The sequence below is a fragment of the Tamandua tetradactyla genome, chromosome 6, assembly GCF_023851605.1.
Source record: "Tamandua tetradactyla isolate mTamTet1 chromosome 6, mTamTet1.pri, whole genome shotgun sequence".
In the NCBI taxonomy this organism is placed as follows: domain Eukaryota; kingdom Metazoa; phylum Chordata; class Mammalia; order Pilosa; family Myrmecophagidae; genus Tamandua; species Tamandua tetradactyla.
In genome coordinates this window covers 71362485-71385389 of record NC_135332.1, presented here as the reverse complement: position 1 = coordinate 71385389, position 22905 = coordinate 71362485, and the positions used below count along the sequence as shown (strand labels likewise).

Genomic DNA, 22905 nt, shown 5'->3' with positions numbered 1-22905 from the left:
ACGCGGTTTCAGCGAAAGCCAAGGAAGAGCCGGGGAGAGCGGGAGCGACGCGGAAAGGCAGCGGCCCGGGCAGATGTGCGCGGCCCGGGCGCCGCGATCGCTCGCAGCGCGTGTCTTCCGAACAGCCCCGCCGAGCGTTCACTGTGTGTGTGCCTGTGCGGGCCCCGCCGCCGCCCCCACCCCCAGCCCCCGGGCCGCCCCGGACCGGGAGTGGGGACGGCACTTCCGTGTGTCTGGAAGTCCTTCCAGATGTGCGGACAGCTGGGAGCCCAGCCCAAGGGTGGCTCCGTGCAGGGTGGGGGCGCCCAGGCAGGTTGAAACACTCCTTCCCCACCCCAGCAGCTTGATGGCCAGGGGCAAGTTCCTCCTCATCTTCACCAAACATATGTTCGAAGATGCTATTTCCAGGAGTTCAGGAATCAGGCATAGCCCACCCTATGGGAACAAGACTCCAAACACCGCCACGTGTGAGACTCACCTTTGATTCTGGGCTCCAGCTGGGGTCCAGGGACCATGCACAAGTTTGGGGGAGTCCGTGAATCCCCAAAACAGAATGCAAATTTTATGTTGGTGGTGTGTGTGTACACATGTGGATTTTGATCCATCGCTTTAATTTGTTGAGAGTTTCCAGGGAACAGGGCAGAAATAGTAAGGGGTAGGGTGAGGGTTGGCTTGAGGGGCTGTGGCATTTCCATCTCTATCAAGCCTCTCCTTGTTGTGAAGAATTGACATTTTCTGCATCTTACGCAAATGTTCTAACATGCCCTTTAGCCTCTTTTTCCAACCCACCGCTGTCCACAGTGTCTCCCAGCTGCCCGCAATCCCAGCCCAGTCTCCAACCCCAGATTCTGAGTCAGGCAGGCTTATTCTGGAATATTATCATGTTGCTAGAAGAGGAAGGATCTGGCAAGAGAAACAAATCACTGCTGTGATAACTTTTTCATTTTTTTAAAATGCTTTTTTCCCAAACCCCGCCCCCCCCCCCCCCGCCCCCGATTGCCCTGGTGGGGACGTTGTTTCTGAACTTTTTGTTATCACTCTAGCTACATCTGAACAGAGACGTAAAAGCAGGGACGCTGACTTGGCATGTTTTGAGGCAAAGCAATGAGGCTGAGCTTCCTTATTCCTTGTCTTGGAATGCCCTCCCTCCACCGCTCCCCCTATCTCTGCTTGGAAGGCCAAGCACCACCATCTGGGAAGGTCAAGGGAATATAAAGGGGGACAAGGGGCCACACGCACGCTTGAGGCACCAGGCTGGGTGAGGATGGCATCTAGTTACAGGCAAGAATGGGCAGACAGGGTCAGGGGAGGCAGCCCGCCAGCACCCAGGGCCCCCTCCATGGAGAGGGGGGTGAAAACGCTGCAGAATCCTCCAGAGCCCCCCAAGTACACAGAGGCCACTTCGGGGAGATCATGGAAATTGTCTCCTTTAGAGATGCAGTTTCAGCTAGTATTAGAAGACTTGGGTTTGTTTACGTAGTTTGGCATACGTGTCTAAAATTTGGCAATACTTACATCCCTGGTAGCTTATCATGCCGGAAAATGCAGAGATACAAGTTGTCTTCATTCTCGTAAGTAACATGAGGAAGTCTCGCAGTCAACAAGGGCAGGGCCCAACTCACAATTAATCTTCTATCCCCTGCTCTGTCCTCAAGCAGCCCCAGGGTGACCACAATCAGCATGGCCGAAGAGTCAAGCAGGCAATATCTTCACGCGGCCCTGTGAGCCCTTCATCCTGGAGGGTAGAGAGTCCAGGCCTTCCTTGGGACTGTTGTGAACTGAAAGCTCCCTGGGTGCAATGGGACACTCAGACTCGGTGACCAACAGCAGAGCATGGTGCCAGTGAAGCTGGACACAGCTTGAAAGAGAAAAAGATGCAGAAGATCGAAGCTTTGTTCCACGCAAGATGGCTTTGGTGTCAAAGAACTAAAAGACAGTCCCCTTGAAGACGAGTCCAAGACTTCAACTCAGAGGCCCAGTTTAAAGCCAAGCTCCAGAAATATGGTGACCACCTCTCCCAGATGCAGCTGGCTTATTTTCATAGAAGGCTATATTTGTTTCCTGGGGCTTAACAAGGTACCACATATTTGTTAACAAAGGACCATAAACTGGGTGGCTGCAAAGGACAGACATGTATTCTTTCATGGTTCTGGAGATGAGAAGTCCAAAGTCAGGGTGGGAGCAGGGCCATGCTGCCTCTGAAATCTGTAGGAGAGAGTCCTTCCTTGCCTCTTACTGGCACTCCTTGGCATATCTTGGCATGGATTGTAGATGCATCACTCCAAGTTCAGCCTCATCTTGACTAACCAAATGTTCAAAGACCCGATTTCCAAAGAAGGTCACATTTATAGGTCAGGGGTTAGGACTTGAGCAGATGTTTTAGGGAGGCACAATTCACTCCATAACAGAGGCTTAAGCCCCACCCCTCTCTCTTCCCTTGAGTCAGTCTGGGGATGCCGCCATGCCTTGTTGGCCTCAGTCTCCTCAACTGAAAAGCGGGGATGGGCCCACAGGCTCTTATCTGGAATCCAGAGGGCCAGAGGTGCTCTGGGTGAGATGCATGTATCACACAGACCACCTTATCCCGGGAGCTTTGGGGAAGCCCTCTGCAATCAAACTCTCAGGCTGCCATTAAAGGATAATTAAAGGCCTCTAATGGTACCCAACAGTTCAGATCACATTTTCCTGCCAAATTAGTTTGTGCCAAATTTAGGAGAAAATTAACGTTTCAGGGATTTTTGTACTTTTGGAATTTGGGATAAGGGATTAGGAACCTGTAATTTCTCACACAGTTGATAAAAGGGTTGACAGGAAAGATAACAAAGGGCTAGAATATAAGTTCTAACTATCATTATCTTAAGTATTATCTCCTCCCTTCCCTCCTAGTGGGTTGAGCCCCCATATCTCCCAAGTGATTAGAAAAGGGATTACTCATTTTTCTTGAGGCAGAAACTGGCGCAGCAAGGGGGTAGGGGTGGGGTATATTATATGAAGCAATGGAAGCCTGGGATTTCCCAAGATACGGGTGTGAGACAGAAGGCTGGGAGGCATGGGAAGTTCCAGAGAACAGCAACTGAGCTCTGAGCCACAGCCTAAGGCTGCCATCACGGCCCACAACTCCAGCCAACAGGCAAATGGGCAAAGACTCATAAGACCAGCCTCCTAGAGAAAAGAAATGAAATCTCTCATCAAAACAGAGAGCTTGCCAGGTTCTTAATGCTCTTTGTCATCAACCTCATTACAGCTTGAAAATTCTAAGTACAGAAAGATGGAAAATTTGGCAACCTGGGACGTTCTTGCAAACCGCTTGGTTTCCTTCCATCACTTGCCGTAGCACCCCCACCCAACCAGAAGCAGAAAGGTCTCTGTTGAGCAAATACCTTCTTGGTCGGCAGGGTCCCTGCCTGTGCTAAGACAAGAGTCATCATAAGAAACAGCAACAAATCAAATACAAAATAATAGCAGCAGTGCCTGGGGGAGATCTCATCAGTCCTGAGAAGGATCTGAGCTCAAAGCCAACCAGGAAGACGAGCCCCCTAAGGTCTCTCTTTGAGACCCCCCAAATGAGCAGTGAACCAAGCCCATCCTGGAATTGCCTACGCGCTCATACCCCCTACACCGGGATGTGTGAGCCAAAACCCCTACAGGCTTCCTGAGTTTTCCCAAGTGACTCCATATCCTCTGAGAAGGGCAGCTCATTGGGACGGAAAGCCCCAGAGACTCACAAGGAAAGGGAACATTCCTTGGACCTCGGGCTGGAGAAGGCTGCATGTTTCATGTCCTCCCAACTTGGCAGTTCCTTCCCTCTCCCTGGACATGGCTTTGCTTCTCAATGTGCCTTCTCATCATTGGGAAAAATGATGACCCCAGTTAAAGGCTGTAAAATACTCCATTCCAGATAAGCAGAGCATGCTAAATCACAGAGTAAATGCTCTGTGATTTTTCTGACTGCGGCCCTAACATCCTGCTTTTCCCAGCTATTTTGGGCTAGGCTGCCCAGTCTCATCCCACAGAGGGCAGAGACCAGTGCTGCAAACTTGAATTCCATTGCAAAGGGTAGCAGTAGGCAGGCTGAGATTGTGGCCTCCCGCTGCCAAGGGGTGGGGGTGGAGAGAGTCTCTGTGGAGATTTGGAGAAGGGGCTGAGATGGGAAAATGGAAACTTGGCAGCCAGCCCTGGCCTCCCTGGCCTCTGGCCCACGTTTCTTGCTTCTGGACGGCAGTGCCCGCATTCTGGGTGGCTCGGGGCAGGTGGAGCTCAAGACTGGCAGCTACAGGGATGGGACAGCTTAATCTGCTACTTTATGGGCCTTGCATCTGGAGAAGACCTCGAGAACGAGCCCTTTTAGGGAAGTGCCCATCCAGGGAGGTCAGGAGATAAGAAACTATCCTCAGAATCTTACGTTTGCCCTGGCTGTGTTTTCTGGCTTTGATCAGACCATTTAGTTTGCCTCAGTTTCTCCATCTCTAAATGTGCCCTTCCTGTACTGATAATGAAAGCTTTTAGCTACGCAGAGCTAGGCATAGACTGAACAATCACTCAATATGTTGCTTAATAAGTAAAATGGGAGGGCCCCCTGGTGGTCTGCACAATGCTAAGCACTTAATTGGGAAATGAATGAATGAGTAAATGAGTTATGCCAACCCAGGAATGAAGGATTGAAGGGGGAATACGTAGTGTTTGACGCTAGCCTTAGAAACAGAGGAGAGAAATTCCAGAAGGCAAGATTCCTGAGCTCAAGAAGCACCTTATCCAGAAGGCCATGTCTATTCATACCCGAAGACAAATACCCTTTGACTGAGCTATCTTTCTTATAGGAATTTATCCTACATTTTACCTATAGTTGTGCTCCAATAAGTAAGTTCAAGGATGTCCTCTAAATCAGTGCTGTAATACAAAAAGATCATAAACATCCAGAAAAGCCATCTTCAAGGCCTGGTAAAGCACCATCACCGCAAATCTCAATCCCACTGTCCCGAGAGTGAAGCCCCTCTCTGTACAGTGACACGGAACCATCTCCAACCCAGATTGTGAAGTGAGAAATTACATGAAAATCTTGTGGAAAAACATTTAAGAAGAACTAAATAAATGGAAAGGTAAGCCATGTTGTAGGATAAAAGATCCATTATCATAAAAATCTCAATTCTCCCCCGATTGAGTTACGGAGTCGATGCAATTCCAATCAAAATCCCAAAAGGGTGTTGGGGAGAGAAACTTGTCCTACCACATATTAAGTCTCATTATAAAGAAATAACAATTAAGGCAGTGGGACTGGGGCAGATAGGGAAAATTATACCAACCCAAAATATAATGGAAAGCCCCCAGACAGAAATATATATATGTATATATATATACAATCTGTGAGCTGGCCTGGCCTATCAGTGGGGAAAAGATGAATTATTATAGATCACTAAACCAAACAAACAAAAAAAAAAAACAGTGCTGAAATGTTGGGGCATTCATAAGAGAAGAAATTAAATGGCCAAGAGTTGAGCTATGCCACTGCTCAGTAATCAAGCAACAAATAAGGAAATATGTAGCACCATCAGCGTGGCAAAATTAAAAGTCCTGATAATATTTGTGGAGCAACTGCATCCCTTCTCCACTGCATACAGTTTTATTCCATTTTTATAAAGGTTAAAATAGGCAAAACTGAACAATCTATCGCTTAGGGATACATACTTATGTGCTAAAATTATAAAATAAAGCAAGAGAATGATTAATACAACATGCAGGATTGTGGTTACATCTTGGGGTGGGAGGGAGTTGGAAATGGAGAGGAACACTTAGAAGGCTTTAAAGATTCAAGAATATTCTATTGCTTAAACTGGGAGGTATGCGCATATGTGTATAAATTGGGACGTATGTATGTATGTACATATATATGCTTAAGATATATGTATATATGCCTAAAATATATACAGATGCATTCATTTAAAAATAAAAGTAAACAATTTGAATAATTTTAAATAATAATAATGCTGGTAACCACTTCAACATGACAAGAAACATAAATTCAAGAAAGGTTTGTTCCCCTCCAAAAAGAAAAAAACAAAACGAACCGTGCAGAACCATGTGTTTAGCATATTTCCTGTGGTTAAAAAAAAAAGTAATTTGGTATATGAGTTTACGATTGTTTGTGCATGCATCATATATCTCCAGGAGGAAATATAAGCAACTGCCTCAAGGAGGGGAACGGAGAACAGGAATGGGAGGGAGGGGTCTTTTTCACTGTGCATCTGTATAACCTGAATCGACCACCACCACCCGGCGCTTCTATTACTGAAAGGAAGGCTTTTGAGACCCAGGGGTGTTTGCTTGCACGCAGAGGCTGAGGGGGCAAAGCAGCGTGGGAAGGACGGACCCCCTCCAAGCCCTCCTATGTCACACTCCGCTGCCACCAGCTTATTGTTGTTGTTAAGATTTCTAAACGCCCCCCCCCCCCCCCCCCCCCCATTGCAGGCTTGCGGGTGGGAGGTCCCAGGGACGGGGAAGGGATTGGAGGAAAGGGATGAACCAGAGGCCCATATTTGGGAGGGGGTTGTTGGTTGCAAGTCAGCCGCAGGGAAACAAACCCTCTGTGTGTTTGGTCTCCAGGAGAGATAACCCCCCCCGGCCGAGAACCCTGCAACCGGTGAGACTTGTGTCCTTATCTCTGCTTTGGAAACGGACCAGCCCTCGGAAGGCACCGATTGTGAGAGCCAAGGAGAGGGGCGCCCTGAGGATGGCGGTGGCAGAAGGAAGCCGAGAGGCCCGGGCAAGGGGTCCCACCCCACAGCCTTTAACCCTCCCCCCAATTTCTGCTTGGCTACTGCTCCGGAACGACGCGGCGAAGAAGGCCTGCGGAGTGGACAGTGAAGAATTCGACCATCCTCCCTCCCTCCCTCCTTCCGCGAGCGAGAGGTCCCCGCTCCTAGTCCGCGGAGCTGAGCAGCGAAACTACAACTCCCAGTGACCCCCGCGGCCGCCACCTTAGGCGCGCAGTCGCAGAGCAGAGGCTGACGGGAGCGCGTTGCCCGGAGGCGGGGCGAGCGCTCGCCGGGCGGAAGTCGGTCGCCCTGCCCGCCCCGGCCCTGCCCTCGCCGAGGCCCCGCCGCCCCGCGGGCTCCCGGAGCCTGGCTCCCACCGGGTGAGTGACGGCTGCGCCCGCAGCCGCCGGCGCCCTCGCCTCGCGACGACCCTGGCCCTTGGTCCCCGGGGCCCGCCCCTTGACCTCAGGCTCCCTCCCCTTCTGTTCGAAGCGGGGGGTCCTGACCCTTGACCAGCCCACCCCCCTGAGCCTGGGGCGGGACGTCCCCCTTGGTCTCTGGGAGTCATTCTACTTCTGACTGGTGGCGGACGCCTCCCTCCTCCCACCCTGGACAAGGACCCCCCACATCCCCCCTACTCTCTGACCTGTGCTGGGCATCTGCTGACTGGTAGAGAACCCTCTCTCCTCTGACTGGCACTTTGTCACACCTGTGGCAGCCCATCTTCCCTGCTCTTCTCTCCCTCCAAGGCTGAACCCTTTCATGCTTTCCTGGCTTCCCCTGGAGCTCAGCTCACCTTCCATCCTTTTGCACCCTCACTGTTCACCCCCATCCCTCTCTCTCTGTTTCTGCACTGCCACCTCACCTCCCTGACCTGGGTGCTTTCACCCATGGAGACTGACACCTCCCCTCCCCTTCCTTGTTCCTTGGGACGTTTGCTTCGCCCACCGTGTCCCCCTCTGACCTGCCATCAGCAGACACGTCTCCCTGCCAAGCACCTTTCTTTCCCTCTCAGTGTTTCCTGGGGTCCCCAAGTCTCTGTTGACATGGTGGTTCCATCTCTCGTTCCTACCTCTGGGCTGGATGTCTGACATGGCACCCTACCGTGTTTGCATTTTTCACCTAAGCGTGAGTTTGGGTGGACAGGTTGCAGATGCCTGCTGACTCTTGCTGGCTCTCTGCAAAAGGGCCAAAGCTCAGAAAAGAGCAAAGGAAGCATGTGCTGCCACCCTCTGGGAGTTGTTGAGTTTCTGCAGCTTCTTCTGCTCGCTTTGAGGATGATCACCCCATGCCCAGCTCCTTCCTGCCTCCCAGCCCCACAGGCCTTTCAGCAGAGCAAGCCCCTGCGCCTGTGGGCACCGTGGAGCTGGCAGGGGCAGCATGGCCTCTCTGGGGCCCCTCCCTGCAGCCTCAATGCACCTTCTGTACATGCCTCAGGCACTGCAGAAAGGCACATTGAAGGAGCGGCTGTCTTCTCTCTTCTGGTCTTGGCAAGGGTTTCCTGTCCTCTGCAGCCTAGAGCATCTTCAAGGGGATTTAGGTGAAACATGGATTATCAGGCACTTGTCAGGAGCCAGCACAGAGCCCTGGGGACAGAGAATTCCAGGTCTTCTCCTACTCTTTTTCTTGTCAGAAGTAATCTAATCACAAAAGGTGACGTTTCCTTGCAAAGTGCTGGAGGCAGTCTTATGGTCGCAGCAGTACAGCCACCACCTTTTGTGAACATATTATCCTCCCATGGAGGTGTAATCTGATAATTTGATAACCTTCTTTTAACTAATAATCTTCTTTCTTCCCTGCAAAGCTGAAGCTCAAATGTAGCTTACACCGTATTTTCATAGCCTGTAGCATCTTACGAAATGTGTTGGCTTCAAGTCCCTCGGTACTTGTGGACACTTTTACCTGCTCCCCAAGCCACAGGGGCAGTGAGGAGAGACCCAGATGCAATAGGGACAGCTTTTTTCTGGGGACACTTCCTCTTCTCACTGAATGTGGCTTTTGGGGGGGCAAGTGTGTATTTCTAGTGCTGCTTGGACAGGCTCCCACATGACCCCATTCATCTGAGTCTTGGGGTCCTTTCAGGTAGTACCATGACACCCTCATGACAGCCATATAGGATAGGTAATAAACACTCTAGTGTGTTCTCTTTCAAACATGGGATATCTGCAATCTGGGAATATTGTCATTTGCCCAAAGTTCTGAAATGGATTAGTATTATAACAAGGAATCCGTCTCCTTGTTGAACAAACATTTGTGAACTGATACCAGGGATACTGAAAAAACAAGACAAGCAATTATTCTTTCCCCTACACTCCGAACTGCTGAGATTTCCTGGAAAGCTCTTATTAAATGCTAACACTTAAGCAAATTAAAAACTTTTATATTGCTTTTTTAAGAACTTTTTTTTTCCTTTTCATTAGTTTAGGATGATTAATGGGGGAAAATAATCCTGGTAATCTTCCCCTGTTTGGGAAAATGTTAGCTTTTTTTCTTCTTGTCTACACTTATTTTGAATCCTATTAGTTTATCTGCATTCAGTCCCATAATGAAATGGAACCCACAGCTCCATTCTGACCCACTGTTGCACCCAATGGGGAACAGAGCCATGCATACTTTAGAGTTGGGCAGGAGAGTGAGCCCAGGCAGGGCCTCAAGACAGGGAGGCATGCAGAGTAGGGGACAGAGCAGATGGAGGTGTGCTGAGTAGGAAACGTGGAGATGAGCATGAGGTGCGCGGCCAGGCCTGGCTGCAGGGACTCAGTGGGTGAAATGAAAGCTGCAGTGAGGCTGAACATTGTGTTCCAGGAGCCCTGTGCCGAGGAAGGTAGGAGAAGTCCAAGGAGATGGGTTCATGCAGGTTCAGCTCCACTGTCTGTGGGCCAAGTGTGGGATTATTGCCAGGCCCTCTGGAAGGTGACACAAATGATGTGTTATCTGGGATGTCATGCTCATTAGAGAGGGTGACATTTTTGCCAAACTTCCTTTAAGTATAAACTTGATGATGGCACAGATCAAGCATTCACAACTCTACCCTATTGCTGTAAGTGCAAACTAGAAGTTCTGAAGCTGCCCCACCCACCCCTCTGGTAAAGGGTCCTGGCCCTTGGAAAAAGTGGGGGCTCTTTCCCTGGCTCCCTCCTTGTAGTCGGCAGAGCATGGCCCCTAAGGCTGCCGGTGTCCTACCCCCAGAACTTGTGACTGTGTGATCTTACATGGCAAAGGGTATTCCAGGTTGGTTGTCAGCTGACTTGAGAATAGAGAGATCATAGTGGCTCCAGGGTATGCACAGGTTCTTAAAAGTAGAAGAAGGAGGTAAAAGAGAATCAGTAGATGATGCCAGAAAGGCCCAGGGAGATGCTGGTTTTGAAGATGGAGGAAGAGGCCACAAGCCAAGGACTGTAGGCAGCCTCTAAAAGCTGGAAGGAGCAAGGAAATGGATTTTCCTCCAGATTCCCCAGAAAGGAACAGCCTTTGATTTCAGCCCAGTGACACCTCCAGTAGACTTTTCTCCTCCAGCTGGAAAACAGTACATTTGTGATGATAAATTTGTGGCAATATGTTACAGCAGCCATAGGAAACAAATGCATTCCTCTTGGGCAGTTGACTTAAAAAGCCAGCTGAAAACTGTCTTAAAGAAGGCTCCTCTGTGGGGGAGTTGCCTTGAAAATCCTTGCAGCCTGTACCTGACTCCAAGGCACACACTTACCTACTCCCCCTCTGTCTTCTGGCCTCAGACTCCCAGCCACGCCTGAGATGGGATTTCAGGTACAGTGATAAATCTTGGCAAGTTCAAAAAAGGAATCCCTTGGATCAGTCCCAGAGGTTTTTGAGGGCCTGGCCCATGGTAGGTGCTTAGGAAATGTCCATTTCTTTGAGACCTGCTAATCCAGAGTTCTTTGAGGCCACAGGTGGCGCTGACATTTCAGAGCCCTTGGCATCTGTCTTTGCCACTCCAAGCTGTTAAAAGTCAGTGAGGGGAACGGACTTTGGCACCCGGCAGGGTGTGAACCCCTTCCTGCCTCCACTGTGGATACAGGCTCTTCACGACCTCCCATCTCCACCCATACCCTGGCAAGGCAGGATCTCCTCTGCAGGAGTAAGGGGCTGGGGAAGAGAAGGGTCTGCAGCTGCCCCTTCAGAGGTGGCAGGGAGCCTAGAAAGGGGGCCCCTTGCCCCAGTGCCGTGCCACTTCTTCCTGTGTCACCCGGATCTTGAAAGGGAGGGGTTTGCCCTGGCAGCTGCACTTAAACCTGTTTGCTCAGCCACCTGGCACACCACTCCTGAAGGAGGCTGGGGAGGGACCCTCTGGTCTCCAGGATCTCCCTTCATCCCAAGGCCTTTTTCGGAGCCCAGTGCAGTCCTGTGGGTAGCCCATGGAGGTAGGTGGTTCCTCATCTAAGGCTCTTTCTTAACAGCAGAGGAGCGCCTCGACTCTGGGGCAGGGAGCTCCTTCCCAGGTGGGTGTTAGGAAGGAAAACCCCCTGCCTCCTAGCTTGGGCTGCTCCCCTTAGGATCTGGGAGCCTGCTTTGGAGTGGACACATGAGTGGTGCTGCAGCAGTTGCCCCTGGCCATTTCCCACCTGGTTCACAAAGAATTCCTGGTTCCCTAAACCAGAAAGGCAGGGAGCCTGGGCCACTGCCCATCTCGGCGAGGGGGTGGGGAAGGAAGTGAAGGCTCGGAGCTCTGGGCTAGCTGTGGCCCTCATCCTTTCCAAGGTTGCCATGTCTGGAGAGTAGGCTGCTGCTGAGAAAGGCAGCCGCAGGGTGCATTTACCTGAACTTCTGCAGCAGGCGGAGAACTTACTTGCAGGCCCACCTGAACAGGTGAATTTGGCCAGCCAGAGGACTTGTGACGTTTTTTTCTAACTCCTTAGGCCTGTTTTTCCTGATTACATGAAATCATGTTGCTACAGGTGGCAGGACTGACAAACTCCTTGTGGGTGACAATAAAGCACACATTTAAATTGCTTGGCAATTTGAGAGGTGTGGGTAAGGAGAAGCGCCTCAGGCTCCTGTTTGAGCCTTTTGTCCATTTCCTCTCCCGCCTTTAGTAGTTATTTTTGTTATATTTTGTTTTTATTCACAGCTGTCAAATTATTGTTAATTTTTAATCAAAATGCGAGTTGTCACTGTATACCACCCCTCCAGCAGCCAGGCCCAACATACAGGCCTGCCCGAGGTTGGGGAAAATAAATAGAAAGGCATCTGACTTGAAACTTACCTTGTGTAGAAAGGAAAGTTTCTTGGGATAGTGAAGGAGGAACAAAGACTCAGGGCTGGTTTTGATCCAGAGGAAATTTAGCCTCCATGGTGGCCTTAAGGAATTTTCTGGAAGGCAGAGTACTACTATCAGTGACAGCAGTCACTCTCTTACTTGGTGAAAGGTGCTCATGTGCTGGTTTTTTCTGCCCCCAACCTCCACCCCCCCAGTAGATCTTGGGGAAGCAAGCTTGGCAAAGGGGCATCCCTTCACTCTGGGAACTCAGAGTAAGGCGTGGGGGTAAACTCGAGGGAGCAAGTGAAGGCAGCCCAGTGAGGTCCACACTAGAGCAGAGAGGATGTCCCGGTTACAGGGTGGGGCCCTGGCTTCCTGCAGCGGATTATCACCTGACTTGGCTCAAACCGACATGCGTTTGTTCTCACGCAGTCCTGCAGGTCAGAAGTCCAGCTGGGTTCCACTGGGCGGAAGTCCAGGCGTCGGCAGGTCTGCGCTCCCTCCGGAGGCTCCAGGGGAGCTCCCTGTCCTTGCCCCTGTTGGCCTCCCGGATGGTGGCCACATCGCCGCTGCCTCCTATGTCGTCAGGTCTCCCTCTGCCCGCCTCTGATCAGGAGCCGTGTGATAGGGTTTAGGGCCCACCTGGATGATCTGGGCACCCTCCCATCCCCAACGCCTCAACTTAACCCCACCTGCAGTCCCTGTTGCCGTGAAAGAGAACATGCAGTTCTGGGATTAGGACCCAGATAGTTTGGAGGGTGTGAGGATGGACTTCACCATGGAGAAAGGGCAGGAAGGGAAGGAACAGCGGAGCGTGACTGTCATGGCACATCCAGGGGATTCTAGATGGTTCTGTGTGGCCAGTCGAGATTGGCATTTCAGGTGGACCAAGCAGCCTGTGCAAAACTATGGGCACTTGAAACGTGCAGCTAAATCATTGGCGCAGGCAGGTAGGTTGAAAAGCCAGTTGAGCCTGAGGAGTTTGGCCCAGAGCCCTTTTTAGAGAGAGCATTTTATCAGGGTAGCCTAGTCCACAGAGCTCCACACTTGTGCAGAGCTGGGTGCTGGAGATCTTGGCTTTGCGGGCTCTTTGGCCTCTGCTGATTGACTCGAACCAGCTAGTGCAGCAGGGAGAACAGCTACATTCGGTGTTAGGGTGCAACCAGCAGCGTGAGTAGGGAGGTCACACATGGCAGGCAGGGCCTGTGGCCAGATCTCTGCCCCGGCAAATCCTTGGGAATTGGCACCGTTATTATCCACAATTCACAGACAGGGAAAGTGCAGCCAAGAGAGGTGCAGTTACTGATCCAGGGTCACACGGTGGAAGACGGGGACCTGGCAGTCTGGGCCAACCTGAGGCCTTCCGAGGAGCTGAGTAAGGCTGTTAGGGCAGAGGAGGTGGGGTGTGGAGGTGCGGGTGAGTGTGAGTTGTGGGGGCCCAGCGCCTGCCGGGCTTTGAGACCAAGGAAGTGAAGGGTGGTGACTGCTTCCCAGGGTGTCTCCTGAGGGCGGGGAAGATCCTTCAACAGGGTGGCATGTACCTGAAGGAGACCTGTTTGGGAAGAAAAATGAGTGTGGGGGCATTGGGATTTGAGGCTCAGAAGACCCGGGGCCCTGTTCCGGAATTCAGGGGAAAGGGCTGAGCCAGAAAGGCACTCGGTAGCTTGGAGGTTAAGCCCTCAAGAGAGTGGCAGGATGGGAAGAAGTAGGCAGCCCGGATTTTCTGGAACAGGCGGGCCAGGAGAGTATATGCCCTGAGGCATGGGAGCTGTGCCCTTTCACTGCAGCCTGCAGACCAGCAGGTAAGTGGTGCTCACTGGGTGTGCCAGGTGTGGGCAAGTCCACCAGCCACCTACTGCAGAGCAAGGGGTCAGCCCCTAGGCACAGAGGCCAGGACAGGAGGCAGCGTGTGGACATGCTTTCAGGATGGTGAGGGATGGCTGGGGCTATTGACAGGGTGGGGTAGGGCCAAGATGCCAGGGCATAGGGAGGGCTTTCCATCGCTCCCCAGTGTTGGCAGAATGTTTCCACCATGCCAGGGAGCGTAGAGTCCAGAGATGAAGTGAATCGGCATGCTCAGTGGGCCCGGTGGGGGTCGGCAGCATGCTGCAGATGATGCACAAAACATCAAGTTCCCTGTGTGTGTACACAGACTTCTACAAGCCCAGGGGTGATGTCAGGCTGAAGAGAGGAAGTTGGGAATCTTTAGCCTGTCTGTGGATTGTGGAGCCTTGAGGTTAGAGAGAAGATTCCAGAGCCTGAGTGTGTCTAGAATTGAGAGCATGGCCTTGGGGGGGGTGGGGATCTAGCAATGGGGGTGCCTGTTTCCCCTGCCGTGAAGGCCTTGTAGCAGAGCTTGTGGCCAGCACTAGGCGCCTTTCCTGGGCTGGGCAGGAAGTGGCCCTTCCTGGAGAAGCTCCTGAGAGGCCTGCAGCTGAGGTTGGCGTGAGGGTGCAGCAGCCCCCAGGACACAAGGTTTCTCAAGGACCAGGAAGGCTACTGGCACTCGCTCTGCCCGAGAGGCCCAGGCCTGGTATTATGGGGCCTTCCTCCCAGCAGCAGGCCCCACATGCCTTCCCTCCCGCCTGAGAGGCTGCTTTTCTGAACCAGCCTTGTGGGCGAAAATTTAAGAATCTGTCCAGAAAGCAGGGGCAGCTTTGGTGTGGCAGCGCTGCTATGCTTTTCCACCCGTTTGGGGCCAGTTGGCGGCTGCAGAAGGGAGAGACAAGGAGGCCTCGGAAGCCAGCAGAGTCAGTGGTCTGTGGTCCCCAGGGCTGCATGGAGCTTCGGAGTCCCTGGGCCCCTCCCAGACACTGCATCTCAGTGGGAATAGCATCTGCCTGTACAGTCAGACTGTGTGTGCATGTGTAGTCAGGCCGTGCATGTATAGTTAGACTGCATGTGTGCATACAGTCAGGCTGTGCTTGTATAGTCAGACTGCATGTGTAGTCGGACTGTGCATGTGTAGTCAGACAACACACGTGGGGTCAGGCTGTGCATGAATGGTCAGACTGTGTGTGTTTAGTCAAGCTGTATAGTCAGATTGTGCATGTATAGTCAGACTGTATGCAGTCAGGTTGTGTGTTTAATCTGTATAATTAGTCAGACTTTGTGTTTATAGTCAGACTGTGCATGTGTATATTGTTAGACTGTTCGTGTGTAGTCAGGCAGTGCATAAATAGCCAGATTGTGTGTGTTTAGTCAAACTATGTAGTCAGACTATGTGTCTGGTCAGACTGTTCATGTGTAATCAAACTGTGCATGTGTAGTGAGACTGTGCATGTACAGTCAGACTGTGTGTTTAGTCAAACTTGCATGTGTAGTGAGACTGCATGTACAGTCAGACTGTGTTTAGTCAAACTGTATGTATAGTGAGACTGTGTAGTCAGACTGCGTGTGTAGTCAGGCTGTGCATGTATACTCAGACTGTGTTTAGTCATACTGTGTATAGTCAGACTACGCGTGTGTATGGTCAGTCTGCATCTGTACAGTCAGACTGCATGTATAATCAGACTGGATATATATTGTCAGACTACTAACGTAGTCATACTGCATGTGTGTGCAGTCATACTGGATGAATATGTTTATTTGACTGCACATGTAAATGTGGTCAGACTGTGTAATGGTCAGACTGTATGTGTGCAGCCAGACTGTACCTCTATAGTCAGACTATGTGTGTGCTTGTGTAGACAGGCTGTATGCACATATGTGGCCAGACTGTGTATGTGTATAGTCAGACTGCGTATGTATGGTCAGATGTGTGTGTTTGTGTGTGTTTGGTCAGACTGTGAGCCTATATTTTGCTAATGATGTCCCCTAGAGTCCCAGGGAGCAGCCCCCTCCTGATGGGCTCTTGGAGACTGCCCTGCAGACAGTTCTCCATCATGGACAGCCAAGGCTGGCCTGGCACCTCCGTGGCCTCACAAAGCTGCCACGGGAAGTGAGCCTGGGGTGGGGTGCAGTGCTAGCTGTGTCTCAGGCTGGAGTTCCATCGCTTGCCAAGCATGGAGTTGCCAAGCCAGGCCCCCGGGTGTGCCCTGGGAGCAGACATAACAGACATGCTGGGCTCCATGAAGCGGGTACAGCTCAGCTCCTGGCCATGGTTATTCACAGTGATAGAAAGGGCCAGGAGACAGAGCTGGCCACAGCAGTAGCAGCTCAGACCCAGGCACAGAAGGTGTCTGCTTGACTTTGGGTCTTTGTAAATATTCTTACATTTCAGTGTTACAGAGCCCAGGAGGAAGCCAGGGCTCACAAATGCACTAAGTGAGCATTTGTCTCCTCGGCACTGGGCACTGTTATAGGAGCCAGGGGCAGAGATGCAGAGATAAGTGGGTGCTGTGACATCACAGGGTACACATGCTAAGAAAGGGGGTGGAGGGCGACACCGGGAGCCTGGCAGTCATGGAGGTGCCCCCAACCCCTTGGCCCTCTCCTTCTCCCTTGGCCCCTCCCCAGTCCCGCTGTCCCTCTTCAGTGGGGCAGAGGAGACTGGCTCATTTTGCTTAGAGGAGACAAATTATCTCTTACTGAATACGAATAAACAAAGATATCGCTGGAGTCAGGGCTTGGCTAAGCCAAGGAAGTAGGATGGCCACAAAGTGATGGAAATGCCATTTAGTGTGGGGAAGTCAGATGTCAGACGTGCACTTCCAGCCAGTGAGAGGCCTTGGTGGTTTCAAGGTCGCTGACCTCTCCCCTGTCTTCCTGGGCTGCAGGTCCCACCTGGCTTCCAGTCCGATGCCCGTTCCTCCCTGCGGCCGCCCGCAATGGAATGAGTCTATGCACTCCCTGCGGATAAGCGTGGGGGCCCTTCCGGTGCTGGCCTCCATGAGCAAAGCCGCGGACACCCGCTTCCGGCCGCGCTGGAAGGTCATCGTGCCCTTCCTCGTGAGTGCCGCCACCTTCTGGCTGCTCTACTCCCACCGCCCGACCCCAGGCAGGTCCCCCGCGCCCAACGCCCACAGCCGGAGGCTCGACCCGCTGACCGCCGACCGCTACAACGACACCTACCCCCTGTCTCCTCCCCAGAAGACGCCGGGCGGCATCCGGTACCGGATCGCAGTCATCGCGGACCTGGACACGGAGTCGAGGGCCCAGAAGGAGAACACCTGGTTCAGTTACCTGCAGAGGGGCTATCTGACCCTGTCGGACAGTGGGGACAATGTGGCCGTGGAGTGGGACAAAGACCCCGGGATCCTGGAGTCCCACCTGGCTGAGAAGGGGCGGGGCATGGAGCTCTCCGAGCTGGTGGTCTTCAACGGGAAGCTGTACTCGGTGGACGACCGGACAGGAATCATCTACCAGATCGACGGCACCAAGGCTGTGCCCTGGGTGATCCTGTCTGATGGTGACGGGACGGTGGGGAAAGGTAGGACAGCCGAGCTGTCTGCCTGCTGGCGCTCTCGGGGCACAGGGTGGGGGGAAGGGCTCTGGGGCTTTATCCTATGTGCACGTGGTGAAGAGCCCCCCACCCAGCAGGAGGGAAGCCAGAAGGAGCCCATGTCAGCTCTGACCCACGGCCTCCCAGAGCCACACGCCAAAGCCTCGCATTCTATCTTACTACAAAGCAGGTTCTAGAAGTATTAGATTCTTATCTGTCCGCCAGAGAACTGTGCGCTTCTTTCCAGAATAAGTCTCAGGGCTAAATCCAAGGCCACTTTATTGCCTCCAGGAACTTGCTACTTTTTTTTGGTCTTCAAAGACATCTTAAATTCATACTGGCATTAGAGCCACCATTTAAAGGCTTTTGTCAGTTTGTCATAATTATGAACTGAAGGCTTTGGTTTCTATGTATTAAAAAAGGTAGATATCTCCTGCTGCCCCTCCCTCCTCTTTCTGCAAACCCAGCAGGAAGAGCGTCTTGGTGTGAGCTGCAGTGGCCCCTTTTGATTGGAAGATGACCTTGGGAATGCCCAGCCCTGAGCCTGCAGATGTGGGGAGATGGTGAGGGCATTGGCAGAATTGACAGAAGTTTCCATGTTGTGTCCGTACTCTAGCAGTGGAGCTACGCTTTCCAAGGCCGGAGGAGGAAATGCATTGAAGTAACTGGGCCCACCTATCAGTCAGCCAGGCCCTCCCTATCACGCAGTGATAAAATCCCTTCAGTGTGGGGCATTTGGCAGGCAGTGCCCTTTCCTGACACTCTGGCAGGGATAAAGGGAGCCTCCGAGAGTGCCCTGAGGTCAGATCACCCAGAGGAGGGGGAAGGCCAGGTAAATGGAGAATATCTTATCTCAAAAGGCCCCTGGGGCCTGATGAGATTACTAGGGTCCCAAGGAACTGAGCCACCCGCAGAGAAGCAGCCCAGAGGTGCTGCTGCCTTCTCCTTTGGGGTGGGTGGGGGGCTTCAAGAAGAGTGCAGAGTTTGGGAAAGCAAGCACAATCCTGGACACCAGATGCAGGGCAGGTGCGAGGACAAACGCTTCTAAGCAGCCCAAAAGGTTTGAGAAAAAAAGACATGGTTTCTGAGGAAGCATGGGCTCTGGCCTCTGACCTCCTGCTCTCCGGCACCCTCTCTGGCTCCTGGCAGCCAGTGGGCCCTCGGTAGGAGGCTGGAGACTGCTGCAAGGTCAGCGAAATTTCCCTGTTATGTAGGACATTTCAGGGTCCTCTTCTTTTAAACTTCTCTAGGATTTGAGATGAATCTTGAGGTTGGGGTTATGGCATGAGCAACAGGAGAATTTGGGGTTCAGGGAGACCCAAGAACAGGTGGGCACACCTTTAAAGGGTGAAGCAGCAGAAGGAATTTAAGTTGATTGTAAAAAATAAAAATAGGATATCCCAGCAGAGTCTCTGGATCAAGCTGCCAAAGAATATGTAGTCTCTCCTGGGGGGTAGGAGAGAGGAAGAAGAAAAGTATGAGAAGGGAGTGGGTGGTTTCTGGCCCAGCAGGCACGCTCTGGGTGGTACGCTCTGAACACAGGTGCCTGCTGTTCTGTGGTCCTGGAAGAACGAGCCCTGGGCCAGTCTCACCTGCTTTCCCCTGCTCCCTTTTCACCACCTCAGGTGGAAGCACAGGGCTCCTGGACCTCTGCTCTCTGGCAGGGCTGAGGGAGCAGGCGCCCAGGCTCGGGCAGTCGGCCACGGCCGTGTCAGCACGGCCAGGTCTCGCCACTCCTGTCTCGCTCCCCCTAGGCTTCAAGGCCGAGTGGCTGGCCGTGAAGGACGAGCAGCTGTACGTGGGTGGCCTGGGCAAGGAGTGGACCACCACCACCGGGGAGGTGCTGAACGAGAACCCCGAGTGGGTGAAGGTGGTGGGCCGCGGCGGCAGCGTGCACCATGAGAACTGGGTGTCCAGCTACCACGCCCTGAGGACCGCCGCTGGGATCCGAGCCCCAGGTAGGAGGTGCTGAGGGGCCAGGCCCAGCTGCTGAGTACCCAGGCCACCTGGGGCCGACACAGGCAGATGCTTCCGAAGGCCCGCCCACGGTGATGATGGGTTCTCCATGTGCGCCCCTGAAGCACAGCGCTTCACTTTCTTGCTTGGTTTTGATGCTTTCAGCAATCTCTGCAGGTGACCCCTTCATGCCCGTGGGTCCCGGGTGTGAATGAGCCAGCAGCTGGCATCCCTTGCTGGCCCCAGCAGAGCTGGATTCTGGCCCATTAGCAGCCTATCTCTGCTTTCCCAGGGCCTGGGACAGTCACACCTGATATGGTAGAGGAGGGAGGCCACGAGCTCTTGGCCTTTCTGCCTCCTCTTCTGAGACTCTGGTCAGTAGTGGGGAGTTGGAGCACTGGGCGTAGGTCAAGTGGGCTGTAGGTTTTAGGGTGAAGGGGTTAAGGGGGTGTGAGGCAGTCCCCAGTGCTCCTTTCGTATCTTCAGATGTGGAAGACATGATCCTCCCCTACCAGCCCCGCTCCCCCTTCATCCTGCGCTGTGCCGCCCACACATCAGACTCGAAGCTGCTTTCCTCTCTCCACCCTGGGGTCTCTCTTCTTTCCTGTGCCCTTTGATTAGCCCCAAGGAAGCAGCAGTACAGGTAGAACCCATGGGTTTTGCTCCTTGGCAGCCAGGGAAGAGCCAGTGAGGGGAGGTGGGTCTGTGTGTGGGGTGCGGGGGTAGAGAGGGCACGTCCCGGACTGAACGCAGCTTTGGCAACCTCGGTCCTGCGTCCCCAGTCTGTCACTCCAGATTCTTTTTGAACAGGGACAGGTTGAAATGGGGCGATCTAAGGAGACGAGGAGGGCATTACTTTGGGCCCGTGGGCAGCCCCCTGAGGCTCGCAGCACCCAACACCGGGCAGGGGAAGGAAGCACGGGCGCCCCGAGGCGGGGGTGGGGGTGGGGAGGAGCGCCTGGGGCCCCTCCCCGGCGGAGTGCCCTCCGGGCCGCCTGCGCCACGCCACGGGCTGTCCGTGTGTCCCCAGGCTACCTCATCCACGAGTCGGCGTGCTGGAGCGACACGCTGCAGCGCTGGTTCTTCCTGCCGCGCCGCGCCAGCCACGAGCGCTACAGCGAGAAGGAGGACGAGCGCAAGGGCACCAACCTGCTGCTGAGCGCCGCGCCGGACTTCGGCGACATCGCCGTGCGCCACGTCGGGGAGCTCGTGCCCACGCACGGCTTCTCCTCCTTCAAGTTCATCCCCAACACCGACGACCAGCTCATTGTGGCCCTCAAGTCCGAGGAGGACGGCGGCCGCGTCGCCACCTACATCACAGCCTTCACGCTGGACGGGCGGCTGCTCCTGCCCGAGACCGAGATCGGGAGGGTCAAGTACGAGGGCATCGAGTTCGTTTAGGCCTGCGCACATCAGGACTCGTGTTTTATAAAACCAGAAGCCCGCACTTTTATGTCGTTTCTCTTTTTCCTGCTCTGTTCGTAACCGGGTGGTGGGCGCCTGGTTTGGAGACCTTTAAGGATGGGGCCTCAGCCCCAGGGTGCAGCCAGCAGGCAGGGACGATGTGCCCCGAGACTCCTGGGAGCTGGGCAGGGCCCTCGGCCACCGCGGGGACCAGGCCGCCTCTGTGCTGCCATCTGGCGGTGAGAGGCGATCGTTGCAGGCACTTTGTTCAGTGTGTGTGTGGGGGGGGGGGTCCCTCTTGTTTTAATCCCGCTAGGCCTTTTCTTCCAATCTGCTCTTCCTTTCCTTTCTTCCTATGTGTTCTTCTGTTCAATAAATGTTTATTGAACACCAACTATGTGTCAGGCACTGTTCCCGGCCCTGGGAACACAGAGCACAACGTGGACCTGCCCTTAGGGACTCCTGGGCCACCCCCTTTTCTTCCTGCCTTGTGAACCCCCTGCATTCTGCACCCCCACCCCCACCCCCACCCCCCAGATCTTTGGAGAAGGACATGCTTACATGGCAGGACTGGGAGAGACGGGGCATGCTCCAAGGGACAAGTCTGTCCACAGCAGCCACAGGGAGGGGACCAGCTCCCCCATGTCTTCCCCAGCCTTACATGGAATATTTGCCACTTGATATCTCCGGGTGCTCTGTTTTCTCCCTTTTGTAAAATTCTGTAGCTGGGCAGCACTTTGAAATGTAGTTATTAAGTTATTTTAATTAAAGCAGTTTGCTTTCTTATAAAACAGAATCACTCTGTCTATCACACAGAGCAGTCTTCTAGTTACCAAATTCGTTCCCAGCACTGGAGAAAATTGCAATTAAGTAGTTAAGGTTGTAAGATGAGTTGTTAAACGTTTCTGAAACTTCGACCAACAAATACATAGATAAAGAAAGCATTGCCTTGTTTTTTGTTGTTTTTTCAGCAACTCTCAGAAATGGCCATCTTTTTAAAGCTGTCCGTGAATGATTTGACTTTCTTTTGTGGCTCGGGGGAGGGAATCCAGGTTCTGACCCCTCAACCCTTCCCCCCGTCCCTGGGCCTTCTCTGTTCTGGATACGGAATGCCCAAGAAGGAGGCTGCAATTTCCCCGGAGTTTCTTTCTTGAGCCTTTATTTCCCCTCCCCAGTGGGGATTTTGCAACCTTTTCTCCATGGAAACACTTGACACAAACGCTGGCTGGCCAGACACCCCACTGTGTTTTCTCGGCACTCCGGGGTCAAGGCCAGGTGGGGGCTCAACACAGAGGTTAGCCACCGCCAGCCGAGAAGGGGCCCCCCATCAGCCTGCAGGCTTCCTCCCCAAGAAGCTACCTCATTTCCATGAGTCCCCTCATGGCGAAGTGACAGGGCCAGGCAGGCACAAGCCCTTCTTTTAGCTTCTGACTGTTAATGCATTGGACCCCAACAGCCTTTTCCCACTTTGAAGGGAGCCCAGTCAGGGTCCTTCTTTTTGCCATGGCTGCCTGTTTCTCCCACCAGAAAACAAACAGCAGAATATGTGAAAAAAAAAGCTATTGAGTGTGACACGTTTATCTGCAACTCTTCTCCCACAGGACCTAGCCTGGAAGAGCCGGAGTCTTTTCTAATTTTGTCTGACAGTGATGTCAGGGCTGTGTTGTTTAAAATGCAGACACGACAGCAGGAAGACTGTAGGACTGGGACAGGCATTAAATAGATGCATTTCTAAAGGGTTCGCCTGGAAACAGCATTTTTACACCATCAGCGCTTTTCAAATATTGTAAAGCCAGCCTTTTTTCCCCTTTCCTCTCTAGTCACTGCTGTAAACATCATGATTGTTCACCTCGCCTGCTGGATCCATTTGTTTTATGAACAATAAAGTGTCAGAGGGTAACGTGAGCTCTCGCCTCCTGTCTGTGTTGGCTCTTTGGGAAGGACACGGCTCCGGGGAGCAAGTGACAGGGAGGTGACTCACCTGCTCCAGTTTCCAGGCTGGGGGGAGGGGAGGGCAGTCTATCAGGGACCCCAGGCAATTAGCAAGCAAGCAAGGTCCTTCACATAGGACGGCCAATGGGACAGGAACCCAGCAGGCCTAGGGTCAGGGAAGCCTTTCTGGAGACACAGCATCCAGTCCAACTTTTCCTAAAGTCTGCTCCCTGCAACACTGGTCCAGGGTGCCCCAAGCACAGAGA

At 53.0% G+C, this 22905-nt stretch overlaps 1 protein-coding gene across 2 annotated transcripts; it reads left to right on the top strand.

Moving 5' to 3' along the window:
• The first annotated feature begins 7036 nt into the window (after positions 1–7036).
• Positions 7037–22612, top strand: CANT1 (calcium activated nucleotidase 1). Of its 2 annotated transcripts, none has more exons than XM_077166141.1 (4): positions 7037–7129; positions 16683–17335; positions 19102–19305; positions 20334–22612. In XM_077166141.1, the coding sequence occupies exons 2-4, from the start codon at positions 16705–16707 to the stop codon at positions 20702–20704; spliced, it is 1206 nt and encodes a 401-aa protein (XP_077022256.1). In that variant the 5' UTR covers positions 7037–7129; positions 16683–16704; the 3' UTR covers positions 20705–22612. The 2 variants fall into 2 exon arrangements, with proteins under 2 accessions (XP_077022256.1, XP_077022255.1); XM_077166140.1 differs by lacking the exon at positions 7037–7129 and adding an exon at positions 7509–11128.
• The last annotated feature ends 293 nt before the right edge of the window (positions 22613–22905 follow it).